Source organism: Erythrolamprus reginae, chromosome 1 (assembly GCF_031021105.1).
Source record: "Erythrolamprus reginae isolate rEryReg1 chromosome 1, rEryReg1.hap1, whole genome shotgun sequence".
Lineage (NCBI taxonomy): Eukaryota > Metazoa > Chordata > Lepidosauria > Squamata > Dipsadidae > Erythrolamprus > Erythrolamprus reginae.
Window position 1 is genome coordinate 363,275,790 of NC_091950.1, and position 22,326 is coordinate 363,298,115.

The 22,326-nt window shown below is 38.5% G+C and overlaps 1 protein-coding gene across 1 annotated transcript in view; it reads left to right on the plus strand.

Moving 5' to 3' along the window:
- The window catches only part of USH2A (usherin), a 584,211-nt gene that overhangs the window by 168,108 nt on the left and 393,777 nt on the right, over positions 1–22,326 (plus strand). Inside the window, exon 22 of the mRNA XM_070728574.1 lies at positions 12,352–12,582. Coding sequence (XP_070584675.1) covers positions 12,352–12,582 — 231 coding nt within the window. The remainder of the gene's footprint in view (positions 1–12,351; positions 12,583–22,326) is intronic.

The following is a 22,326-nucleotide window of genomic DNA, read 5'->3' on the forward strand; positions in this document are numbered from 1 at the left end:
GGAAAAAAAGTTGGCTTCATTTTTGATGAAAACCCACGAACAGCATTGGAAATTGTGTGATAATTTTGCTTGGTTAATCATCCCATTATTTATTTTAAGACTATAGGCACTATGTTACAATTAGAGACATGGAGCATAATCTGAGAAATATAGATATGACAGATTGCTTAAATAACTTGTGAGATAAAGTGTATCTGCTTAGTATTTTGTCTTGCCAGAAATTCTCTGGCTACAGATTGGGTGCTTTTCTCCACCACTGTAAGAGCCAAAACTTATTTATTTGTTTTCCCCAAAGGACATATTTCACTCCTTAGGAAATTGTGCAAATTATTCTGTTGTCAGTATGTCAAATTTGCATGGTCTTTAGGCTGAGTTTAAGTTGTATTTCTCTTGATTAAAAGCTTTTGGTTCAAAGCAATACTTTTTAATTGCCTAATGATATAAGTCACTTCTTAGGAAAGAGCCATGCATTTAGGAGTTCATTTGCAATATAACTGAAAAATTCATTGCATGGCAGTAAAACAATTTACTGTTAATTACAAGGAGAAGAATTTGCTGTACCATGCTCACAGATTGCCATGAATCATGCAGCACTCCTAGAGATTTATAACAGATGTGTAAGTGGGATGAATTAGCAGGGTTTAATAACAGAGACACAAATCATGCAGACTTCAAGGAGCTTTAATTGATATACTAGAATGTGACGGGCATGAATCACTCAGCCATTCAACAGCACTGTAACATATGGTCAGCTCAATATGCTGCATCTTAAATCGGTTGGTGAGTTGTTGGTTGTCACATATGGTGGAAGCAATATATTTTTAAGGACTTTTTTTAAAAAAAGGAAAGACACCACCATCACATTTACTTTTTTTAACAAAAATGATTCAATATGCTCATAATAAGGTGAACTGTTTAAACTTGTGTATATTTAAGGCATATTATATACAAATTCTGTAAACAGATTTTCTGTAAGACCCCAAAGAGCTGATTGAAAGGTTGCAGTTTTCAATGGAAACATGTAGTTTCAATTATTCTATGTATTATTATGCAGAACATATATATCTTACTAGACCCTAGATCCTTGCCAGTGCTTTATCCAAAGTCACCTGTGCTTTCTCTACTAGAAGAATTCTTATTATGAAAGAATTCCGGAGAGAAGAGCCAACAAGGAACATATACTTACCGTGGTAGGAATCTCATTTTACCATCTAGATCAGTCTTTCTTAAACTCTGCAATTTTAAGATGTATGGATTTCAACTCCCCAGTCTGAGTGAGAAGTTCTGGGAGTTGAAGTCCATACATCTTAAAGTTGCTGAGGTTGACAAAATACTGATCTAGATGTTTAAGCACTACTGCAAAAAATTGTTTATTTCAGTTTTTCTTTTTAAATTCTTCATTGTTTTAAATCATTCCATAAAATTTAAATATACTATTAGACTGTTGTATTTTAAATATAGTACAGTGGTACCTCTACTTATGAACTTAATTCGTTCCGTGACCAGGTTCTTAAGTAGAAAAGTTTGTAAGAAGAAGCAATTTTTTCCCTAGGAATCAATGTAAAAGTAAATAATGTGTGCACTTGGGGAAACCACAGGCAGCGAGGAGGCTGTTTCCTCCCAGGAGATTCCTAAAGAAGACCCCATTGAGTTTCCTCACTGCCTTTTCTGGCTCTCTTTCCTTCTAGGAGATTCCTAGGGAGGCCCCACGGAGGCTTCTCACCATCTTTTCCGGCCCTGTTTCCTCCCAGGAAATTCCTAAGGAGGCCCCACGGAGGCTTATTCCGGCCTTTTCCAGTTAGTTTCAGAGGCTTGGGTTTGTAAGTGGGAAATGGTTCTTGAGATGAGGCAAAAAAAGTCTTGAATACCCAGTTCTTATCTAGAAAAGTTCATAAGTAGATGCATTCTTAGGTAGAGGTACCACTGTACAACACAGTTTCAGATTAAGGGAAGAGATTTCTTTCAAATGTAAAATATGTTTAATCTGGGTCCTTTAAATTAATGGTTTCCTGGAAATGCACATAGGATTCTATTGCTGACTCACGTTTCCTAATCTGAAATGCTGAACCCAATCTATACAGTCAGGCCTAATGATCAACCTCGCTAGTTTAATGTGAAGTCAGCTGGGATGATGGAGACCTTACATTGCTGAAACATTCCTTGGGATATAACAATGGTCAAGTCTCTCAAGTGAATGAGTGATCTTCCACTCTCTGGGCAAGCCTCCAATTACACATTTGCTTACAAAGTGAAATTGTGCATGAGACACAAATGCTGTTTTTTTTTTTAAACGGATAACCCTACATGTCACTATTCAAAAGGTTGAAATTATAATGAACAGTTGGCAAAGCATAAATGAGACCATATCTTCATGAATGTTACTCAGAGTTCTACTAGAAATGTAGCTATTTAGAAATTTGATGAAAGGGGAAACCTTAAGAAGCATATTTTTTGAGATAAAGCCAAGAGCTCTAAGTGCTACCTGTATAATATTTCACTGAGGTTTTTTTTTAGTGTAAATGCATGAAAAAAAGTAGACCAGTAAAGGTTTAGTAACTGTAATACAAATGCATTTTTATTAGCTTTAACTTGACATGCTATAGGAAAGCTTTAGCAGCTGCATTAGTAAACCTGACAGATTTGCGAAAAGAATTCACTATCCTTAGAAGCACGGTTGCCAGAATTTAATGTCAACAATTAAAATTTATTTTGATCCTCACCTAGTGTTTATTACTGTTTGTATACACAACAGACCTTACTAATACAGTGATGCACTATTAGATGGAATTACCATCTGTTCACAGTGAAATGTTGGCATCTGTCGTAGTTTCTAAAGCTAAAATGATATTGGTTCAAACAAAACAAAGTTAACTGCTCTTTACTTATCAACAATTATATTTTTCTTTCATGCATGCAGATATAATGTGCCCACACAGAGGCTTGCACACAAATGTATTCATGAAAGGCTTTATCTTTTTTTTAATAGTAAGTTATAAAATGATATCTGTGCTTGATGTATTGTTAATATGGAACTGTATGGATTGTCTGTTCTTTTGATTTTCTCTTGTAATTCCAGACAATGTAATAAGTGTTTCACATTTGAATGTTTTAGCTGGTGAATTATGTATTTTACTGAAGAAATTTTAAAAGCGTGATATACTTAACATATGCAAAACACAATTCAGTAATTTTATAATAATAAAAAAAAAATGATAGGTCCAACAAGTATCAGTCATAACTTTAAGAAGCATATATTGTGGCTGCCAGCTTGTATTGTATATTGCATAAACGGTGATATGGAGATACATGCTATTTGTTATCTAAAGGTCCCCCCTTCACACACATAAGTGATTTGTTGATGTTTAAATTTCAGAAGAATTCTTCATGTTAGGACACATACATTGTGAATCATTAAAAACTTAGTATTTACAATTCTAATCTTCAACCAAAGGTGCTGCTTTTTGAAACATTAATTTCATATTTCATATATTATGAAATAATAGTTCTATTTAATAAAGCAATGCTACTATTTAATATATGTACCACAGTGCATTAACTGTAACTAGTACATTTATTTGTGCTGGAGTAACTTGAAAATGATTAAAAAATCAATATTTTCCTGTCAAGGAAGTAAATGTTACAATGCATTTAAATAATTAAGTGCACAAGTGCCATAAAAGCTTCAAATTTGGATAGGGAAGATGCTATAATTACAGTATAAGCCTCTCCAATTTATTATGAGAATATATTTAAGGAAGATTTGCCATTTGTTCTAAAGATGGCTATGTGTATTCATTTTAGGCAATAATGGATTTTACAGCTTCTGTTTTTAGTAGTTAAAAGCTGAATTGGAATATTAAATCCTGGTAGTTGTATTCAAAATGTTGACATAGCTGAATAACTCTAAAGTGGTAAAACCCATGTCTAGTGGTAAAGCCCACATTTTCCTTTGAAACCTGTGCATTAATGCTGCATTTCATTAGTGCTCAGTGCTACTTATGTGGGAAGGCTTGCAACATGCCAGAACTTCAAATTTCAACACAGTAAATTTTAACCAAAGCCGTATGATACTAATTAGATTATGGAGTCATAAATAGAATAGAATTGAATTCTTTATTTATTTATTTTATTTTATTACTTAGATTTGTATGCCGCCCCTCTCCAAAGACTCGGGGCAGCTCACAACACGTGGAACAAATCATAAATAATCTGACAAATTTAAAATATTTAAAGATTTAAAAAAGACCCCATATACTAACAGACATACACACAAGCATACCATATATAAATTAAACATGCCCAGGGGGAGATGTTTCAGTTCCCCCATGCCTGACAGCAAAGGTGGGTTTTAAGGAGTTTACGGAAGGCAGGAAGAGTAGGGGCAATTCTAATCTCCGGGGGGAGTTGGTTCCAGAGGGCCGGTGCACAGAGAAGGCTCTTCCCCGGGGCCCGCCAACCGACATTGTTTAGTTGACAGGACCCGGAGAAGGCCCACTCTGTGGGACCTAATTGGTCGCTGGGATTCGTGCGGCAGGAGGCGGTCTCGGAGATATTCTGGTCCAATGCCATGAAGGGCTTTAAAGGTCATAACCAACACTTTGAATTGTGACCGGAAACTGATCAGCAGCCAATGCAGACTGTGGAGTGATGATGAAAAATGGGCATACCTAGGTAAGCCCGTGACTGGTCTCGCAGCTGCATTCTGCACGATCTGAAGTTTCTGAACACTTTTCAAAGGTAGCCTCATGTAGAGAGCATTACAGTAGTCGAACCTCGAGGTGATGAGGGCATGAGTGACTGTGAGCAATGAGTCCCGGTCCAGATAGGGCCGCAACTGGTGCACCAGGCGAACCTGGGCAAACGCCCCCCTCGCCACAGTTGAGAGATGTTTTTCTAATGTGAGCTGTGGATCGAGGAGGACGCCCAAGTTGCGGACCCTCTCTGAGGGGGTCAATAATTCCCCCCCCCAGGGTGATGGACGGACAGATGGAATTGTCCTTGGGAGGCAAAACCCACAGCCACTCCGTCTTATCCGGGTTGAGCTTGAGTCTGTTGACACCCATCCAGGCTCCAACAGCCTCCAGGCACCGGCACATCACTTCTACCACTTCGTTGACTGAGCATGGGGTGGAGATGTAAAGCTGGGTATCATCCGCATATTGATGATACCTCACCCCATGTCCTTGGATGATCTCACCCAGCGGTTTCATGTAGATGTTGAATAGCAGGGGGGAGAGGACCGACCCCTGAGGCACCCCACAAGGGAGAAACCTAGGAGTCGACCTCTGACCCCCCACTAACACCGACTGCGACTGGCCAGAGAGGTAGGAGGAGAACCACTGGAGAACAGTGCCTCCCACCCCCAACCCCTCCAGCCGGTGCAGAAGGATACCATGGTCAATGGTATCGAAAGCCGCTGAGAGGTCAAGGAGCACCAGGACAGAGGATAAACCCCTGTCCCGGGCCCGCCAGAGATCATCCATCAACGCGACCAAAGCGGTTTCCGTGCTGTAACCGGGCCTGAAACCCGACTGCCGGGGACCTAGATAATCGGCTTCTTCCAAGGACCGCTGGAGCTGGAGTGCCACCACCTTCTCAACAACCTTCCCCATAAAGGGAAGGTTGGAGACTGGACGATAGTTATTAAGCACGGCTGGGTCCAGGGAGGGCTTCTTGAGGAGGGGGCGCACGAGCGCTTCTTTATAGAGTGATGGAAAAACTCCCCTACCCAAGGAAGCGTTGGTAATCTCCTGGGCCCAGCTCCGTGTCACCTCCCTGCTGGCCGAAACCAACCAGGAGGGACACGGATCCAGCAAACAGGTGGCGGAACTCACAGCTCCAATGGCCTTGTCCACTTCATCAGGTGTCACCAGATCAAACTCTTCCCAGACAGGTGGACAGGTACGTGCCCCAGTCACCTCGACTGACTCGTTGTCAGTCGACTCTGTTTTACAATTGGAGTCGAGGTCGGCCCGGATCTGAGCGACTTTATCAGCGAAAAACATGTTAAAATCCTCGGCACTACTCTGCAAGGACTCCCCAACTCCCCCCTGGTTAAGAAGGGAGCGGGTCACCCTAAACAGAGCGGCCGGGCGGGATTCCGCTGATGCAATCAAGGCGGCATGGTACACGCATCTTGCCGCCTTGAGCGCCACTTTGTAAGTCTTAATAAAAGCTCTTACAAGTGTTCGATTGGATTCAGACCTACTCTTCCTCCATCGCTTCTCTAGATGTCTCTTTTGGCGTTTCAACTCTCGGAGCTCCTCGTTGAACCATGGGGCTCTACGGGGTCTAATGCCACGGAGAGGTCGCAAAGGCGCAATCCGGTCAAGAGCCTCCGCCGCAGCCCTGTTCCAGGCCTCCGCGAGAGACTCCGCCGAACTGTGGATGAGTGTCTCTGGAATAACCCCAAGCGCCGTCTGAAAGCGCTCTGGGTCCATCAGGCGTCTGGGGCGGAACATCTTCATTGGTTCCGCCTCCCTGCGGGGGAGGACTGGAGCCAGGAAGTCAAGCCGTAGTAGAAAATGGTCTGACCATGACAAAGGCAATACTTCTAAGCCCCTTAGTCTCAGACCATTACTCAATTGCTCGGAAAGGAATACCATGTCAGGTGCGTGCCCTCCCTCGTGAGTCGGACCCTGTACTACTTGAGTCAGGTCCACGGCTGTCATGGTGGCCATGAACTCCTGTGCCAACCCAGAGGTTTTGCCGAGTGACGGCAGGTTGAAGTCCCCCAGGACAATGAGTCCGGGGAACTCCACCACCAACCCGGTTACCTCCTCGAGTAGCACAGGCAGGGCTTTTGACACGCAGCTGGGAGGCAGGTACGTAAGAAATAAGCCCACCTGAACCCCTAAGTCCAACTTCATCAAGAGAGACTCGCAACCCGCAGTTTCCGGAGCAATGAGTCTACGCAGGCAAAGGCTCTCCCTGGCTACAATAGCCACTCCTCCTCCCCTTCCCTGGGGTCGAGGTTGATGCCATATCTGAAACCCGGCTGGGCAAATTTCAGAGACAGGAACACCTCCCCCTGGGCCCAGCCAGGTTTCAGTAATACATGCCAGGTCGGCCTCCTCATCCAGGATCAAATCCAGGATGAGGAGAGCTTTATTTACTACCGACCTGGCATTCAGCAGCAGCAACCTGAGCCCAGGGCCAGAGTTACACTCACCACCAGTACCCAAGATTGGGCTCACAGAGCCAGAACAAGGGACCGTTATTAAGCAACGATCCCTCGTTCCCCTGGAACGGCTAACTCTGTGGCCCCCGTCATATCTGCCTCTCCCCAGCAACACAAGGATATTCCGACCCCCTGCCCCCCCAGAGATCGGTGCCCCTTCCTCTCCTGTCTCCCGAGCGTCAGGTTGGCCAAGTGTGATTGGACACACAAGGAATTTGTCTTTGGTGTATATTTTCCAATTACATAAGGAGAATAAAACACATTCATCAAGAATAAAAAGATACAATACTTAGTGATAGTCAAGGTTACTAATAAGCTATCAAATCATACTAGCAAACAAAACAATATAAATTCAAAGATACAGGCAACATAGTTATAGTAATAAGTGGGAAGAAATAGATACTAGTAAGGAAGAGAAGAATAACAGTAATACAGTCCTAGTAAATTATTTGATAGTGTTGTGGGAATTAGTTATTAAGCATTTTGGGGACGACGACTGTTCTTGTGTTTAGTTGTGCAGTGCCCTATAGCATCATTTTGAGGGTAGAAATTGAAACAATTTATGTCCAGGATGTGAGAGGTCTGTAGATATTTTCACAGCCCTCTGTTTGACTTGTGCAATATACAGGTCCTCAGTGGAAGGAAGGTTTGCAGCAATTGTTTTTTCTGCAGATCTATTTATTTGTTGAAGTCTGTGTTTGTCTTGTTTGGTTGCAAAGCCAAACCAGACAATTATGGAGGTGCAGATGATAGACTCAATAATTCTTCTGTAGAACTGAATCAGTAGCTCTTTGGGCAGTTTGACCTTTCTGAGTTGGCACAGAAAGAACATTCTTTGTTGTGCTTTTTGATGACGTTTTTGATGTTAGGTGTCCATTTTGACTCTTGAGATATGATAGAACCTAGAAATTTGAAGGTCTCTACTATTGATCATGTATAATAAGAAGTGGTAGTATAGGAGGTTTTCTTCTAAAATACACCACCATTTCTACAGTTTTGTGTGTATTTTTATTTTATTTTATTTATTTATTTTGTCCAATACACAATGAAAGTTATAAAGAATATACTCGTAGTAGAATATATCACAGAAAGAATAGAAGAGAAGATATAAGAATAAAATATGTTAATGAAGGTTAGAAGAAAAGATATAGAAATGGAAGGAAAGATATATGAGATATAGGAGAGACAATTGGACAGGGGACGGAAGGCACGCTGGTGCACTTATGCACGCCCCTTACTGACCACTTAGGAATCTGGAGAGGTCAATCATGGATAATCTAAAGGTAAAATGTTGGGCATTAGGGGATGATATTTAGAGTATTTGGTTCAAGATTGTTCTGGATATCAAAATGACATCTAAAAATAATTCATAATGCATAGCTTGGCTAGTAATTTTTTGACTCCCATCTTTTCTTTTATCTTAAAATAATCTTTCTTCACACTATAGAAAAAGAAATAGTAACACATTAGATGTTAATATAAAATGGAAAATATGTTTATGGTTTTATATATCAAACACTTTAAAGATGTATTATTAATTTGTTATGAACAAAGATCTTGCTGTTAACTCTTAGCACAATGCCCTGGGTGAATTTACAGGATGCATATTTTACTTCATATTCTCTAAATGAATTATGTGCTGTATGATAACAGAAGCACCTGACTTTGATATATGTGGCATAGTTTAAGATTCCTCATGCAGAAAACACGACTGCAGAGTAAATTTACAAAGTAATATTTGCTTGAAATTCACAATGGAACAAAGTATTTTATATCTGCAAAGAGCATAATATATTCAATAGGTAAAGTGCTATTGTATGTTGAAATTAACCACCTGATTGTCACCATAAACTCCCACACCCAGAAAGCTTCAATCAGTTCGTAAGTCTTGAAAAGTGATTGAATAGATAATTTGACTAATAACATTTATGTTTATATAACCTGTAAAAAAAAATGTTCAGCAAAATAGAAAAATACTTATTTTGTTCTTTTATCAAGCTATTACTGCATACTCTGTACAGACAATTAACAGACAAAGCACATTAATAAATGATTTCCAGACATGGCACAATTTTTCTTAATAGCATGCATATATGCAGGGATGGGCTGCTGCCTAGATGCGGGGGAAACGCAGTAGGGCAGTGAAAATGGAGCTCCATCTCAGAGCACCCAATTTGCACTGAAAGAAGTTGAAAGAAAATGCAGGGTGTCCTGCATAATCCACGCCCACACTGTGGTAGTAAATATTTGGGTAGCCTTTCACTGCATCTATGTCAATGACAATGTTGCTTGATAAGGCCTAGGGGAAGAGCCTTCTCTGTGGGGGCCCCAGTCCTTTGAAATCAGTTCCCCCTGGAGATTCACACTGTCCCCACCCTCCTTGCCTTCCGTAAGACTCTTAAGACTCACCTATGTCGCCAGGCTTGGGGCAATTAGGTCTCAGTCCCCTGGCAACAAAATGAGATATCTGTTGTATGATTGAACTGGCATGATTTTTTTAAAATATTGGATTTTTATTTTGTAATTTAAAATTTAATTAGATTTGCCTTTGTACTGTATTGTTTATTATATGCTGTTAGCCGCCCCGAGCACTTGGAGAAGGGCGGAAATCAAATCAAATAAAATCAAATAAATAAATAAATGCATGTACAGTGGTACCTCGAGATACGAGTTTAATTCGTTCCGGACCTGCGCTCTTAAGTCGAGCAGCTCTTATCTCGAACGACTTTTCCCCATAGGAATTAATGTAAATAATTTTAATTGATTCCAGCCCTCAAAAAACTCACAAAGTTAGTCTAAATTATGCAAAAAGACATTGCAAGAATGTAACTTTACTTATTAATAAGATGATAAGCTGAGAGCTTTCCTTCCCTTCCTCTTTTTACCCAAAACAATCAACATGGCAAACTTTTATTTTTATTCATTAAACTGTAGTTATTTATTCAACTTCACTGCCACCCAATCCTGTAGAGGGAGGAAAGAAGGGAGGAAGGAAAAGGAAAGCAAGAAATGGAGGGAGGAAAGGAAGGAAGGAAGGAAAGAAAGAAAGGAAGAAAGAAAGGAAGAAAGAAAGGGTGAAGGGACAGGAACAGAGGAAGGAAGCAAGGAAACTTATGAAAGGGGAGAGTAACTTCACTGCCACCCAATCCTGTAGAGGGAGGAAAGAAGGGAGGAAGGAAAAGGAAAGCAAGAAATAGAGGAAGGGAAGGTAAAAGAGAGAAAGAAAAAGAGCAAGAAAGAAAGCAAGCAAGAGAGAAAGAAAGAAAATGAAAGAGAAATAAAAATAGAGAGGGAGAATGAAAGAAATGGAAGGAGGGAAGGAAGGAGAGAAAGCAAGAGAAAGAAAGAAAGAAAGAGAAAGAAAGAAAGAAAGAGAAAGAAAGAAAGAAAGAAAGAAAGAGAAAGAAAAAAGAATGAAAGAGCAAGAGAGCAAGAGAGAAAAAGAAAGAGAGAGAGAAAGAAAGAAAGAAAGAAAGGCAACTTCAAAGAAAGGCTCACTGAGCATCTCTCACTCTCTCTCTCTTTCTATCCCTCTCTCTTTCTCTCCCCCCTCCCCCCCCCTTTCCCTCTCTCTTTCTCTCTCTCCCTCTCTCTTTCTCTCCCCCCTCTCCCCCCTTTCCCTCTCCCCCCCCAGGCCGGCAGCGATGTTTTAAAACAGCCGCGCCGTTTGCGAGCTAACTCCTGAGGTGCGGAAGTTCGCCTTTGGCGTTTGGGCCACTCGGAATGTGAAATTCAAAACAGCATTCGGATCCCCCCCACCCCCAGCAGAAGCCAAGGACCCCCAGAGTGGGGCGGCAGGGGAGGCGACCGCCTCTCCACTCACCAAGTGCCGGGATACGAGCCGAGAAGAGCCGGGCTGGCTTACTTTCCTTCCTTCCCGCGCTGATGCAGAGCCACTCGAACAAAGCGTCACGCCCCCCTGACGCTTTTGGCGGCAAAAGAGCCCAGCGTCGCTTCGGAAGCCGCCGAAAGCATCAGAGGGGCGCGACGCTTTGTTCGAGTGGCTCTGCATCAGCGCGGGAAGGAAGGAAAAGTAAGCCAGCCCGGCTCTTCTCGGCTCGTATCGCGGAGAGGGGCGGCATACAAATCCAAGTAATAAATAAAATAAAATAAAAAAATGTCTCTCCTCTCCCAGCTCTTATCTCGAGTAGCTCTTAAGTTGAGCAGCTCTTATGTCGGGGTTCCACTGTACATGCAATATTATTATTGGTTGGTAAATCCACACTAACTGAATTTAAACATGCCTGGGATAAACATATATCCATCCTAAGATAAAATACAGGAAATAGTATAAGGGCAGACTAGATGGACCACGAGGTCTTTTTCTGCTGTCAATCTTCTATGTTTCTATGTTTCTATTATGTGGTGCGCAGGCTATGTTCTTTCCCAGTCTAGTTGCAGTACCATCACAGTACCATGTGAAAACGTATCCATCTGATATGAGGTTAGATTTTCAGTTTTCCATATTAGTGTTTATTCATCATCATGACTGCAGATAATGTAATTTGCCTTTTATTGAGAGGAAGGTCTGTGCAAGTCTTATAGAACTTTTAATTTGAGCCAAGTTATATGTGCATGCCTATTTGAAAGATTGGCAAATGCTAGGTATTCATAGTATTTTGCATATATAAAGGTTTCTTATGATGACGTTTCTGTCTTCAGAATTCATGCATACTAGCTCAATTGCTTTTTATTACTATTATTCAGTTTAAGATAGCACTATTGTATTCTAACAAAGGAATAAACAAAATCAATGTCAAGTCAATAAACATCTCATATTTGTGAATCTGTTCAGCCAATATCATTGTATATTCTGGTTCAAAGGAATTATTTGAATTTGAACCATAATGTTTGCATTGATTTTATGATATTTATGTGAAAATACTTTGCAAACAGCAAAAGAAAAAACTAGGAATGCTGTTCAGTCAAACAAGGGATTGGCAGATAATATTTTTTCCAATTCTAACAATTTAAATATTATTTAAATATAAAAATCTGACTATATAAAAATCTAAGAGAGTTTGCAAGCTATACTGTGAATAGTTCCCTTGGTGACAATTTTTAATAAAGAATTATAAAATCAAACAAAGTATGAAACTTTTATATTCTCTCTCTCTCTCTCTCTCTCTCTCTCTCTCTCTCTCTTTCTTTCTTTCTTTCTTTCCAAATAGCTCCAGGTCCACTAATAGCACCCGACACTGAAGGAATAAACAGCACTGTAATAAAGATAACATGGTATGAGCCTGAACAACTTAATGGACCTCCTCCCGTTTATCAGCTGGAAAAAATAGATATATCTTTAGCAACATCAGATATAAATGTAAAAAAAGGAGTTCGGTTTCCTGGAAATGGATATTACAAATTTCCAAATTCTATGTTACCTACAAACACCTATTTTACAGGTAAGGAAATTTCATCCATCCATTCATTCAATCAATCAATTTTATAGCCAACTATCTCAGTCACTGATTCTGGGCAGGATACTATTCAAAACTATATTACAATCAAACTATTGAAACATTTTAAAATGATAAAAACTATAGGAACATCCAACAGCCCAGATATGTTGCTGGTTATCAATACAGCCAGGAAATGGGACTATTGACACATTCAATGCCTCAAGCTCAAGAACACAGACAGGTTTTTAGGGCTTACAAAACGCTAACAGGATTGGGACCATTCTACTCTCCAAAGAGGATGTTCCACAGTTCCCTGCCCTGTGGAAAAAGCCCATTTTCCAAACCCTGCCAGCTGACACTCTTTGACTGGACTAGACAGTCAAACTGGTTGGACAGGTAAAGACTCTTGGGGAAAAAAGGGAAAAACCTCAGGTACTTTGGCCCGAAGCCATAATCTACACTATGTTTATTTCACAACATTTTAGAGTAAATTCTGATGGACATTTTCTTTGGATGGATTTCCTCTGGATTTGCTATTTTATTTTTCACAGTTTTCCCCACATAAATAAATATTGTTCTTTAGAAGGCCACTCTTTAGATTTTGTTACTGTATCTTAATTTGTAGTGTGAGGAAATATGACATTATTTGTTGACAAAAAAAAAAAAAAAGTGCAAGTATTCCTCATCAGGTGACATTTAATTACATATGATATTTTTGTAAGTTGACACTGCAGCTCAATTGGTAAGGGATTTGGGGAATTTTTGCACAGCAGTGTTTAGGGACACTTGTTTCTATTTCTGTCCCAGCAGGCAACTCTCAAGTCAACATTTCATTCTTTTGCCAGGATACATAGCCTGGCACAAATTTTTCTCTCTCCCTCTTCCTCTCCCCCCCCTCTCTTTTTACATGTTGATAATATTTCATGGAGCACAGGAATTATATAATGCCTATCTTTTAATTGGATTGGAGGAGGGCTGCATGCTGATTTTGACAGCTTTGAAATGTATACTTTGTATATTTAAAGGATCTTACCACATGCTGATGTTTCAGTATCATTCCTTAGGGAATTCACTATTAGAGTACATGAAATATTTTTTCCATTTTGTCAGAAAATGTATGTCTTAACTGGAAACACCTTTAAGTAGCCATCCTATCCTCTCTTATCATACACTAAGTCACACAGAACAGAATATGAATCAACATGCAAATGATTGAACAATTCATTTCTGGAAAGTCTTTACTTTTAATCAAAAGTCATCTTTTTTAAAGCAAAAATATGCTCCATGCTTCTCTGCACAGCCCATGTCTTCTTCTCAGTCATGCCTCCCAAACCAACCTACATCCTCTTGTTATTAAACCTGGTAAAGTTAAATTTCAGAGTTATTTTGGTCTGCAGTGTTTTTTGAAATTGCTTCTTTGAGTCACAGCTTTTCTACTTATTTCTTAGAACATCATACTCTTTCATTTGCCATTATTATGAATTTTTAATCACCCATATTGTGATTTCTCCCCCTCACATTATGCAAGGCCTGAGCACCACAGTACAATTGATTACTATTTGTGCCATCCGTAGGTTCCTCAATGTTCTCACTTCCTTATTATAGTGTGAGATAGTTACTCAAACGCTCCTATAATTAGAGAAGTCTATAATAGCCCTCCCTGCCCTGAGTACAAAACATTATATAACTTATTTCCAATTATTTCAATTAGATAATGTTGCATGGCAGATTTTAGGAATACATTTATAAAAATTAATAGGAACAAAAATGAAGGAAATGTTGAATTTGGCCGTGAAAGCCCTTATAGTGATTAAGAACTCAGAAAATAAATAAGTAAATGCTTAGTGTTATTTCCAATTCAATAGAAGGTTGCTTAATATATCATCCCCTTTAGTAGGCAGATACTGTATATGGGTTGTGTTATGATCATTGCAGACCAAGTTCCCATTGTTACAAAGTATTCTGAGCCATGCTTAGTTTTCCTTTCATTTATTCCTGTTGACAGTGATATGTCCCACTATGAACTATTAACTGGCCTCAGTAAAGGAAGAATTTAGCTGTCCTTTCATTTTTTTTCTCTTAGAACTTCTTTTACTAGCATTGTGGTCTTGCACTTAAATGATTTCACAGTTTTCCTTCTTGAACAAGACATTTTCTTTCTTCCTTCTTCCTAATCCCAAGAAGCCTAAAGAAAGGGTGAGACACTTTTTAAAAAAAGTGATCCAGCACAACAAAGTGATTTTGGCTGCTTTGTGAACAAAACATCTTAAAACATTTTCTAATGTGCACCATCAGGGATTTATGCTACCAAGGCACTGCACTAACTCTGACAGACAGTGTTAGTGTAATAGTTTTTGTAAGATGTAGGCAGTTTTAATCTGCATCAAACTTTGGTTTTTAATTCTCTTTTCTTTTCATAGAAAAGTACAGATTTATTTAAGTCTTTGAGGAAGATCCCTAAGTCTTTATGAATGACTTACATTTTTCAAATGTATCTTTGGGTGCTTCTGATATAGAGGAGGCCCTACTTGTCTGGAATGGTATAGGGTCTCCTGCGCTGAGCAAGTGTTGGGCTAAAAGATGTCCAAAGTCCTCTCTAACTCTGTTATTCTGTTCTGAATCTCTTTAATACTGTACATTTAAAAAACATTTCAGTGTCACATAATTTAATACAGTAGTCCCTCGCTATATCGCGCTTCACCTACTGCGGCTTCACTTCATCGCGGGTTTTCAAAAAATATTAATGAGAAAAATCATTCACGGATCTTCGCTGGCTCGCGGGTTTCTGAGGAAGTCGATTGGCAGATTTAAACAGCCCGCGAAACTCGATCGGCAGGTTTTTTTAAAAAATATATATCTAAAATTTTGTAAGAGTGTGGGAAGGGTTTATAAACACTTAAAACAATGAAAACTTACCAAACAATTACAATATAAATACTTAAATAAGTACTATCAGTCGATAAATTCCCCATCGCGGATTTCACCTATCGCGGCCAGGTCTGGAACGTAACACCAGCGATAGGTGAGGGACTACTGTACAGGTAGTCCTTGATGACTATATTATTGGAACTGGAAGTTCCATCACTAAGCCATTAGGTAATAAAATGTGACCTCAAATGATCACATTAACTTACAGTTATAACAGTTCCAGTGCCAGTTGTTAGGGACAATGTCACATGATCTGTTCTTGTTTTATTTTTCTGTGAAGAGAAACTCATTCTTTCGCTACCTTTCCTTTACGGAAATTTAAAGAGAGTGATATCAGCTTGAATTAGGCAACCATAGTTAAACATTAGTAAATGAAAAAAGTAGAATTGAAGCAGCATGGTAAATATTTTATATACTCTGTAGTTAAATTCTCAGCTCACTTAGAAAAGAGGTTATAAAATTCTTACCATCTGTAAGGTATATTCTACACTTCCCTATAAACGGATTGAATCGAATCGAATAGAATTTCATTAGAAAATATTTCACTATAATGGCCATTTTTTAAACCGATTAGAAGATGTCTTTTATTCTTTTTATTGACTTTTTTATTCTTGCCTTGTGGCTTTTTAAGACAGCGTGATGGTACTAACAAGTAGTTTATTGAACAAACAAGTATGAAAGACATTCATTGATTCTAATTGTCTGTCATGAATATCATGAGGAAGCATTTCTATGAATATTATCAGGGAATGTTTCATCCCACAATTGATCTTTTAGAAAGTTCAAATTAATATCTTGTCTAACGATGATGAGCCTTATCAATTGAGTGATTGCCAACATTAAAAAAAGAAGGAGGGAGAAGAGGATTAAAATGTGTTGCCCCTATTAGATTTAAGTATTTACGGCCCCAAATCAATCAGATCATAAACTGAGTAATGTTATTTCCACCAAAACAATCAGTCAGGATTTATAATATATAGCTTTATCTGCTGAAAAATAACAGTATCATAGATATTTACAAAATCTAGCACTAATGTGTTGCATGCTATCTGTGTGTAAACATTTAATCTATTCCTCCTTGTCTCTCAAATATATTTTCCCTCACAATCTTTCACATTTGGATATAATAAGTAGGCTTATAAGAAAAATGTGAGTTAAAATGTAGGTCCCATCAAAACTGAAATCTACATATTTATTAATATTTTTCTGTTTTTATCTTTCTTACTTACTTAGAAATATATACTTTTGTTTAACATGAATCACACCAATCATGGTCTATATTTAATATGCTAATGTGTTTTTCTATTTCAAGATGTCCCATAATAAATGTCTTTATAGAAACATAGAAACATAGAAGTCTGACAGCAGAAAAAGACCTCCTGGTCCATCTAGTCTGCCCTTATATTTGTGTCAGTACTCTGTACAAGTCTGTACAGTTGGGTTTGCAATATATCAACAAGCTAACAACGAATGTTTGTTTGCATTGAAGTATTATAGCTTTAAGAGGTAATGTTGCAAATTGCCATAAGAGGGAGCCAGAAAGCATGATTTTCTCTCTCTGCTCTCTCTGCTGATTTACTGTGACTGATGTAGTAAGTTCTGTGTTATTCAATGATAGTTTGATGCATAAGCTGTAATGTATGTTTGATATGTAAGACAAAGGCAGGCTTGGAATATTATCGTATTGATAGATATTGAGTGATTTGCATGTGTATGACTGGACTGTTTAACTTGACTGTGCTATTTCTAAAGTAAACACTAATTGAACTTTAATGTATCTGTTTATATGACTAAATAAGTATTCAAATCTCCTGGATATCTGCTAGAATTCCACATTTCCTCTGTGCATATCCTTGATAACTCAAGGGAAGTTCTGCACATTCTTTAACCATTGGGATCTTTCTATTTTATAGATATCTATAAAAATATGCTGAGTTTGACTTACTCAACAATTCAGTTGAAAATATTCAAACTATGTGATGCAGCTATTTAGAGCCATAGTTAGCAATAAGTTTATTTTATTGTGCTTATTATCATCTGGATCTAGTTTGAGAAGGATGTAGACAGATTGGAATGGAATTAGAGGATAGCAGTGGAGATGTCTGGAACATAAAGAATACCTTGCTCCCGAAAAGGTTAAAACAACTGATTATATGTAGCCTAAAAGGGAGGAAACTGACAGAGTATGATTACATTCTTCTAATATAATATCCTTAATATTAACAAATGAATTGCCACTTTACACTTAGATGCAAAATAAATTATTAAAAATATAACTATTAGCATAACTATATTCAGAAACGCTACTATTAGCATAAAAATAGAAAGAAATATAAGAAAACTTATAGGCAATATAATTCAAACAGCAGGAATATAATTTGTTAAATTAATAGACAATACATTACTTATAGCAATCTCTCTTTCTCTGAACACACACACATTATATTTGGTATCTTCTATGCATTTGGAGAGCAAAAATGTTTATATTTAATTTACAATCCAGGTCATAGTTGTCCCAAGGGTGCTTTTTCAAGAGGCCTTTCTTGGTTTTCTTTGAAGACCTTTTGTTTCTCATCCAAGAAGCTTCTTCAGTTCTGACTGGATGATGGGAAATAGAAGGATTAATGTTCCTTGCACACAGCTAGTCATTTGCATTCTCGCAGGGAGTGGTTAAGGTCACTTGGAGGTTTATCTGCATTGTCAGGGTCACTTGAGTGATGCAAATGGATGTGGAGCTTTCGTGGATCTGTTTGAAAGGACTGTGTTATAGACTGGAGATAGATGTTGTTGTATCCCTCCCCCTCTGTTGAGAGAGGATTGTTTTGATATAGATGACCTCTTCGACTCCTCTTTCAAACCTATATTTTTCTCTGTCCAAAATGCGGATTTTGCTGTCTTCAAAAGAGTGGCTTTTGTCTTTTAAATGAAGATGGACTGCTGAATTTTGTCTTGATCAGTATATAACATTTATTTTATTTTATTTATTTATTCGACTTCTATGCCACCTAATCCCGAAGGACTCAGGGCAGCTTACAATAATAATAATAATATAAAAAGAAATAGAAATAGATACAGAACAATAAAAAGAAGTTGTTAGCCGCCCCGAGTCTACGGAGAGGGGCGGCATACAAATCCAATAAATAAGTGTAAGTAAGTAAATAAATAAATAAATACATAAATAAATATAAACAAAACTATAAAACCCTGTATTAAAAGAAACCCATTAATTATAAAAGAGTCATAATCCCATACATACATAGCATTCATACAGTGTGACCCTGTCAGATGTTAGTTCATGGCCCGCAGGCTTGCCTGCAAAGTCAGATCTTTGTGGCCTTACAGAAGGCCAGTAGGGTGGGAGCAGTACGGACATCAGGGGATAGTTGGTTCCATAGAGTCGGCGTGGCCACAGAGAAAGCCCTTCTGTGGTCCTGCCAAACTGCATTGCTTCATCGATGGGACCTGGAGGAGGCCATCTCTCTGTTTTCTTATTGGTCTCTAGGAGGTATGTGGCAAGAGGCGGTACCATAAATAGTCTGGTCCTAAGCCATGTGGGGCTTTATAAGTGATAACCAACACCTTGAATTGTGCCCGGAAACTAATAGAAAGCCAGTGCAGCTCACAGAGCATAGGTGTTATATGGGCATACCTGGACTATTTGTAGTCTCCAAACACTTTTCAAGGGTAGCCCCATGTAGAGCGCATTGCAATAATCAAGACGGAAGGTGATGAGGGCCTGAGTAACTGTGCATAGAGCCTCCTGGACCAAGTAGGGCCGCCAGTGTTAAACCAGGTGAATCTGGGCAAAGGTCCCCCTGGCCATAGCTGAAAGATGGTGGTCAAAATTCAGCTGTGGGTCCAGGAGGACACCCAAGATGCAGATTCTATCTGAGGGGATTAACGTTTCCCCAACCAGAACAAGGCACGGACAGATCGAGGAGACCTTGGTAGGAAATTCCCACAGCCACTTGGTCTTGTCTGGGTTGAGCTTGAGTCTATTGACCCCCATTCAGATCCTTACAGCTTCCAGGCACCGGCACATCACATCCAATGCTTCACTGAATTGGCATGGGGTGGAGATGTATAGCTGGGTATCATCAGCATATTGATGATACCTCACCCCATGCCGTTGGATGATCTCACCCAACTGCTTCATGTAGATATTAAATATAACAATACAATTGAATTGAGTAGAAACCCATCAGCCTTTATGCAACTTATTATATCTTGCATGATTTTTTGTGATAAATTCCTCATTATTCCTTAACTAATTTATTTATCACATCAATCAGGTTCAAGTACTTATTCCATACTTGCATACAAAAATGTGTTTTGACCTACCTGTTAGGAATATAGTATTTCCTTGAAAGGAAATCAAAGTGCCTCTTTTGCACCCTTGCCAATTTGCATGATACTTCCACTTTCACCCAATTCTACTCCCTCTTCCATCCAACAGTCACTTTCCTGCTTGCTTTCCTGGGATTACCAATTTCCTGCTGCCTTTCTCATTGACTTTCCTTGACAATTACATTGCTGCAGCATACCTTGGCAGTGTGGCAGCATAGCAATGTTTTAGTGGCCATCACTTTTCCAAATTTCTATGTTAGAGAAGCAATGGGTCCCATACATTCAATACGTTAACTCTCTGGAAGTTCTTGATTCATAAACTGTGATGTGTCATTTCACCCAATTGAAGGTTATAAACAAGCAGATACAGAATATTGGTACATAGATAATAATTTAATTGCACTGTTGCCCTTAATTCATTACACAAGTAAATACAACAACAACAACAACAACAACAACAACAACAATAATAATAAATTAATTACTTGCAAAATCTGAAAATCTGAAAATAGAGCTGCAACAACTGTGGCATAAACCAGTGAAAATGGTCCTTCGCACACTGGGCGCAGTGCCAAAAAGGATCTCAGCGGACATTTGAAAACCATCGGAATTGACAAAATCTCCATCTGTCAATGGCATAAGGCCGCTTTACTGGGATTGGCATACATAATTCACCACCACATCACACAATCCCAGGTGCTTGGGAAGCACCTGACTGGTGATTAAATATGAAATTCAGCATAGTGATCTTGTTTGCTGTGTCATATTGTTGTTAATAAGAAGAAGAAGAAGAGGAGGAGGAGGAGAAGAATAATTATTAATAATAATAATTTATTAGATTTGCATGCCGCCCCTCTTCGAGGAAGGAGGAGAAGAAGGAGGAGGAGGAGGAGGAGGAGGAGAAGAAGAAGAAGAAGAAGAAGAAGAAGAAGAAGAAGAAGAAGAAGAACAACCACAACAACAACAACAACCACAACAACAACAATCACAATCACAATCATAATAACAACAGAGTGGGAAAGGACCTTAGAGGTCTTCTAGTCCAACCTCCTGCTTGAGCAGGAAACCCTACACTACTTCAGACAAATGGCTATCCAACATCTTCTTAAAAACTTCTAGTGTTGGAGCATGCTCAACTTTTTCAGGCAAGCTGTTCCACATTTTCTTCAAAATGGTATTAGAAAATACATTTTTATCTTCTTAAATTTAAATTGGGTCTCTAGGTCATTTGTTTTCATTTGAGTAGTTCTATTTTCTCTGTAAGATATTTTTCTGAATGATATTTTGTTTAGATTTTCATTTTTTCCTTAACCTTTTACTAATAACGTTGACATTAATATACACATTTTGTAAATAATGGCATATGTAATATGAAAGATATGAAGAATGAACTCAGCCTTATACCATAATGTGCTCTGCGTGAGGCTACCTCTAGGATCAGTTCTGAAGACTCAGCTAATACTCAAATTGTGTATATCCATAGATATATTGAATAGTGTAGTTACATTAGCTGGTCTCCTTCCATTTTTATTGGCTGGCAGGTAATTCTGCTGTAATCCAGATTGCTGCCTTTTACTTACAATGTCTTTCATGATGTCCAGCATGTCTGCCTTTCCAGACTCTGTTCCAAACTCAAAACTCTTGGATTAATGGGGAAAGGAGCAGGGCCTTTTTATTAAAGGTGTGTGACCCCTGCTTCTACAGATGCAGCTGAAATATATTTCTTTGGTGTCCTTCACCTTTGGCTGTAGATTGTTGCTAGAGATAACACTGTTGTGTTACTAAATTGCCCCTACAAACTCCATTTTTCTATCTTTATTAAACTTAAGTTAATGATGTGAAAGGCATTTAGCATTGGCCCAAGTGGCTAATTTTGTTCTTATTTGTATTATTTTTCTCTTTTTGTTCCTTGGTTCTTTCCATCTGTCTTTTTTTCCCTTTGTCAATGCACCCTTGAGTACAAGAAGGGTACCAAATAAATAAAATTTTAGTAATAGAAATTAGCTATGCTTCACAGTCTGTCTGCTTGCCTATTACCAGACCTTATCTAATAGTGATGTACTAAAAGAAATAACAATTTATAATGGAAAATAGCCCATTCCTTCTCCTCCAACCTCTTTTTAAAAATTCCTTCATCACCATTATATTTTTGCTCAAATAAAAATATTATCAGCATACATTCTCTAAAATGATTCATATTTACAGAATAAAAAAATCAGGACAGGATGGAAGTATGCTATAAAAGTCAGTGAAACTTGAACAAGCTAATTCCTTAATTCAAGGATTATAAATCTAAATATACATTGCACATTATTGATAGTTAATTACACATTTCAGGTCAAATAGAAACCCATATAATATCCAGATAGGCTTTTATCTTGCATAAAATAGATACAGCTTGGTAAAATAATCAATGTGCAACCTTTATTTGTACATAAATTTATAGATTTTTAATAGTTCTTTCATTTTAAT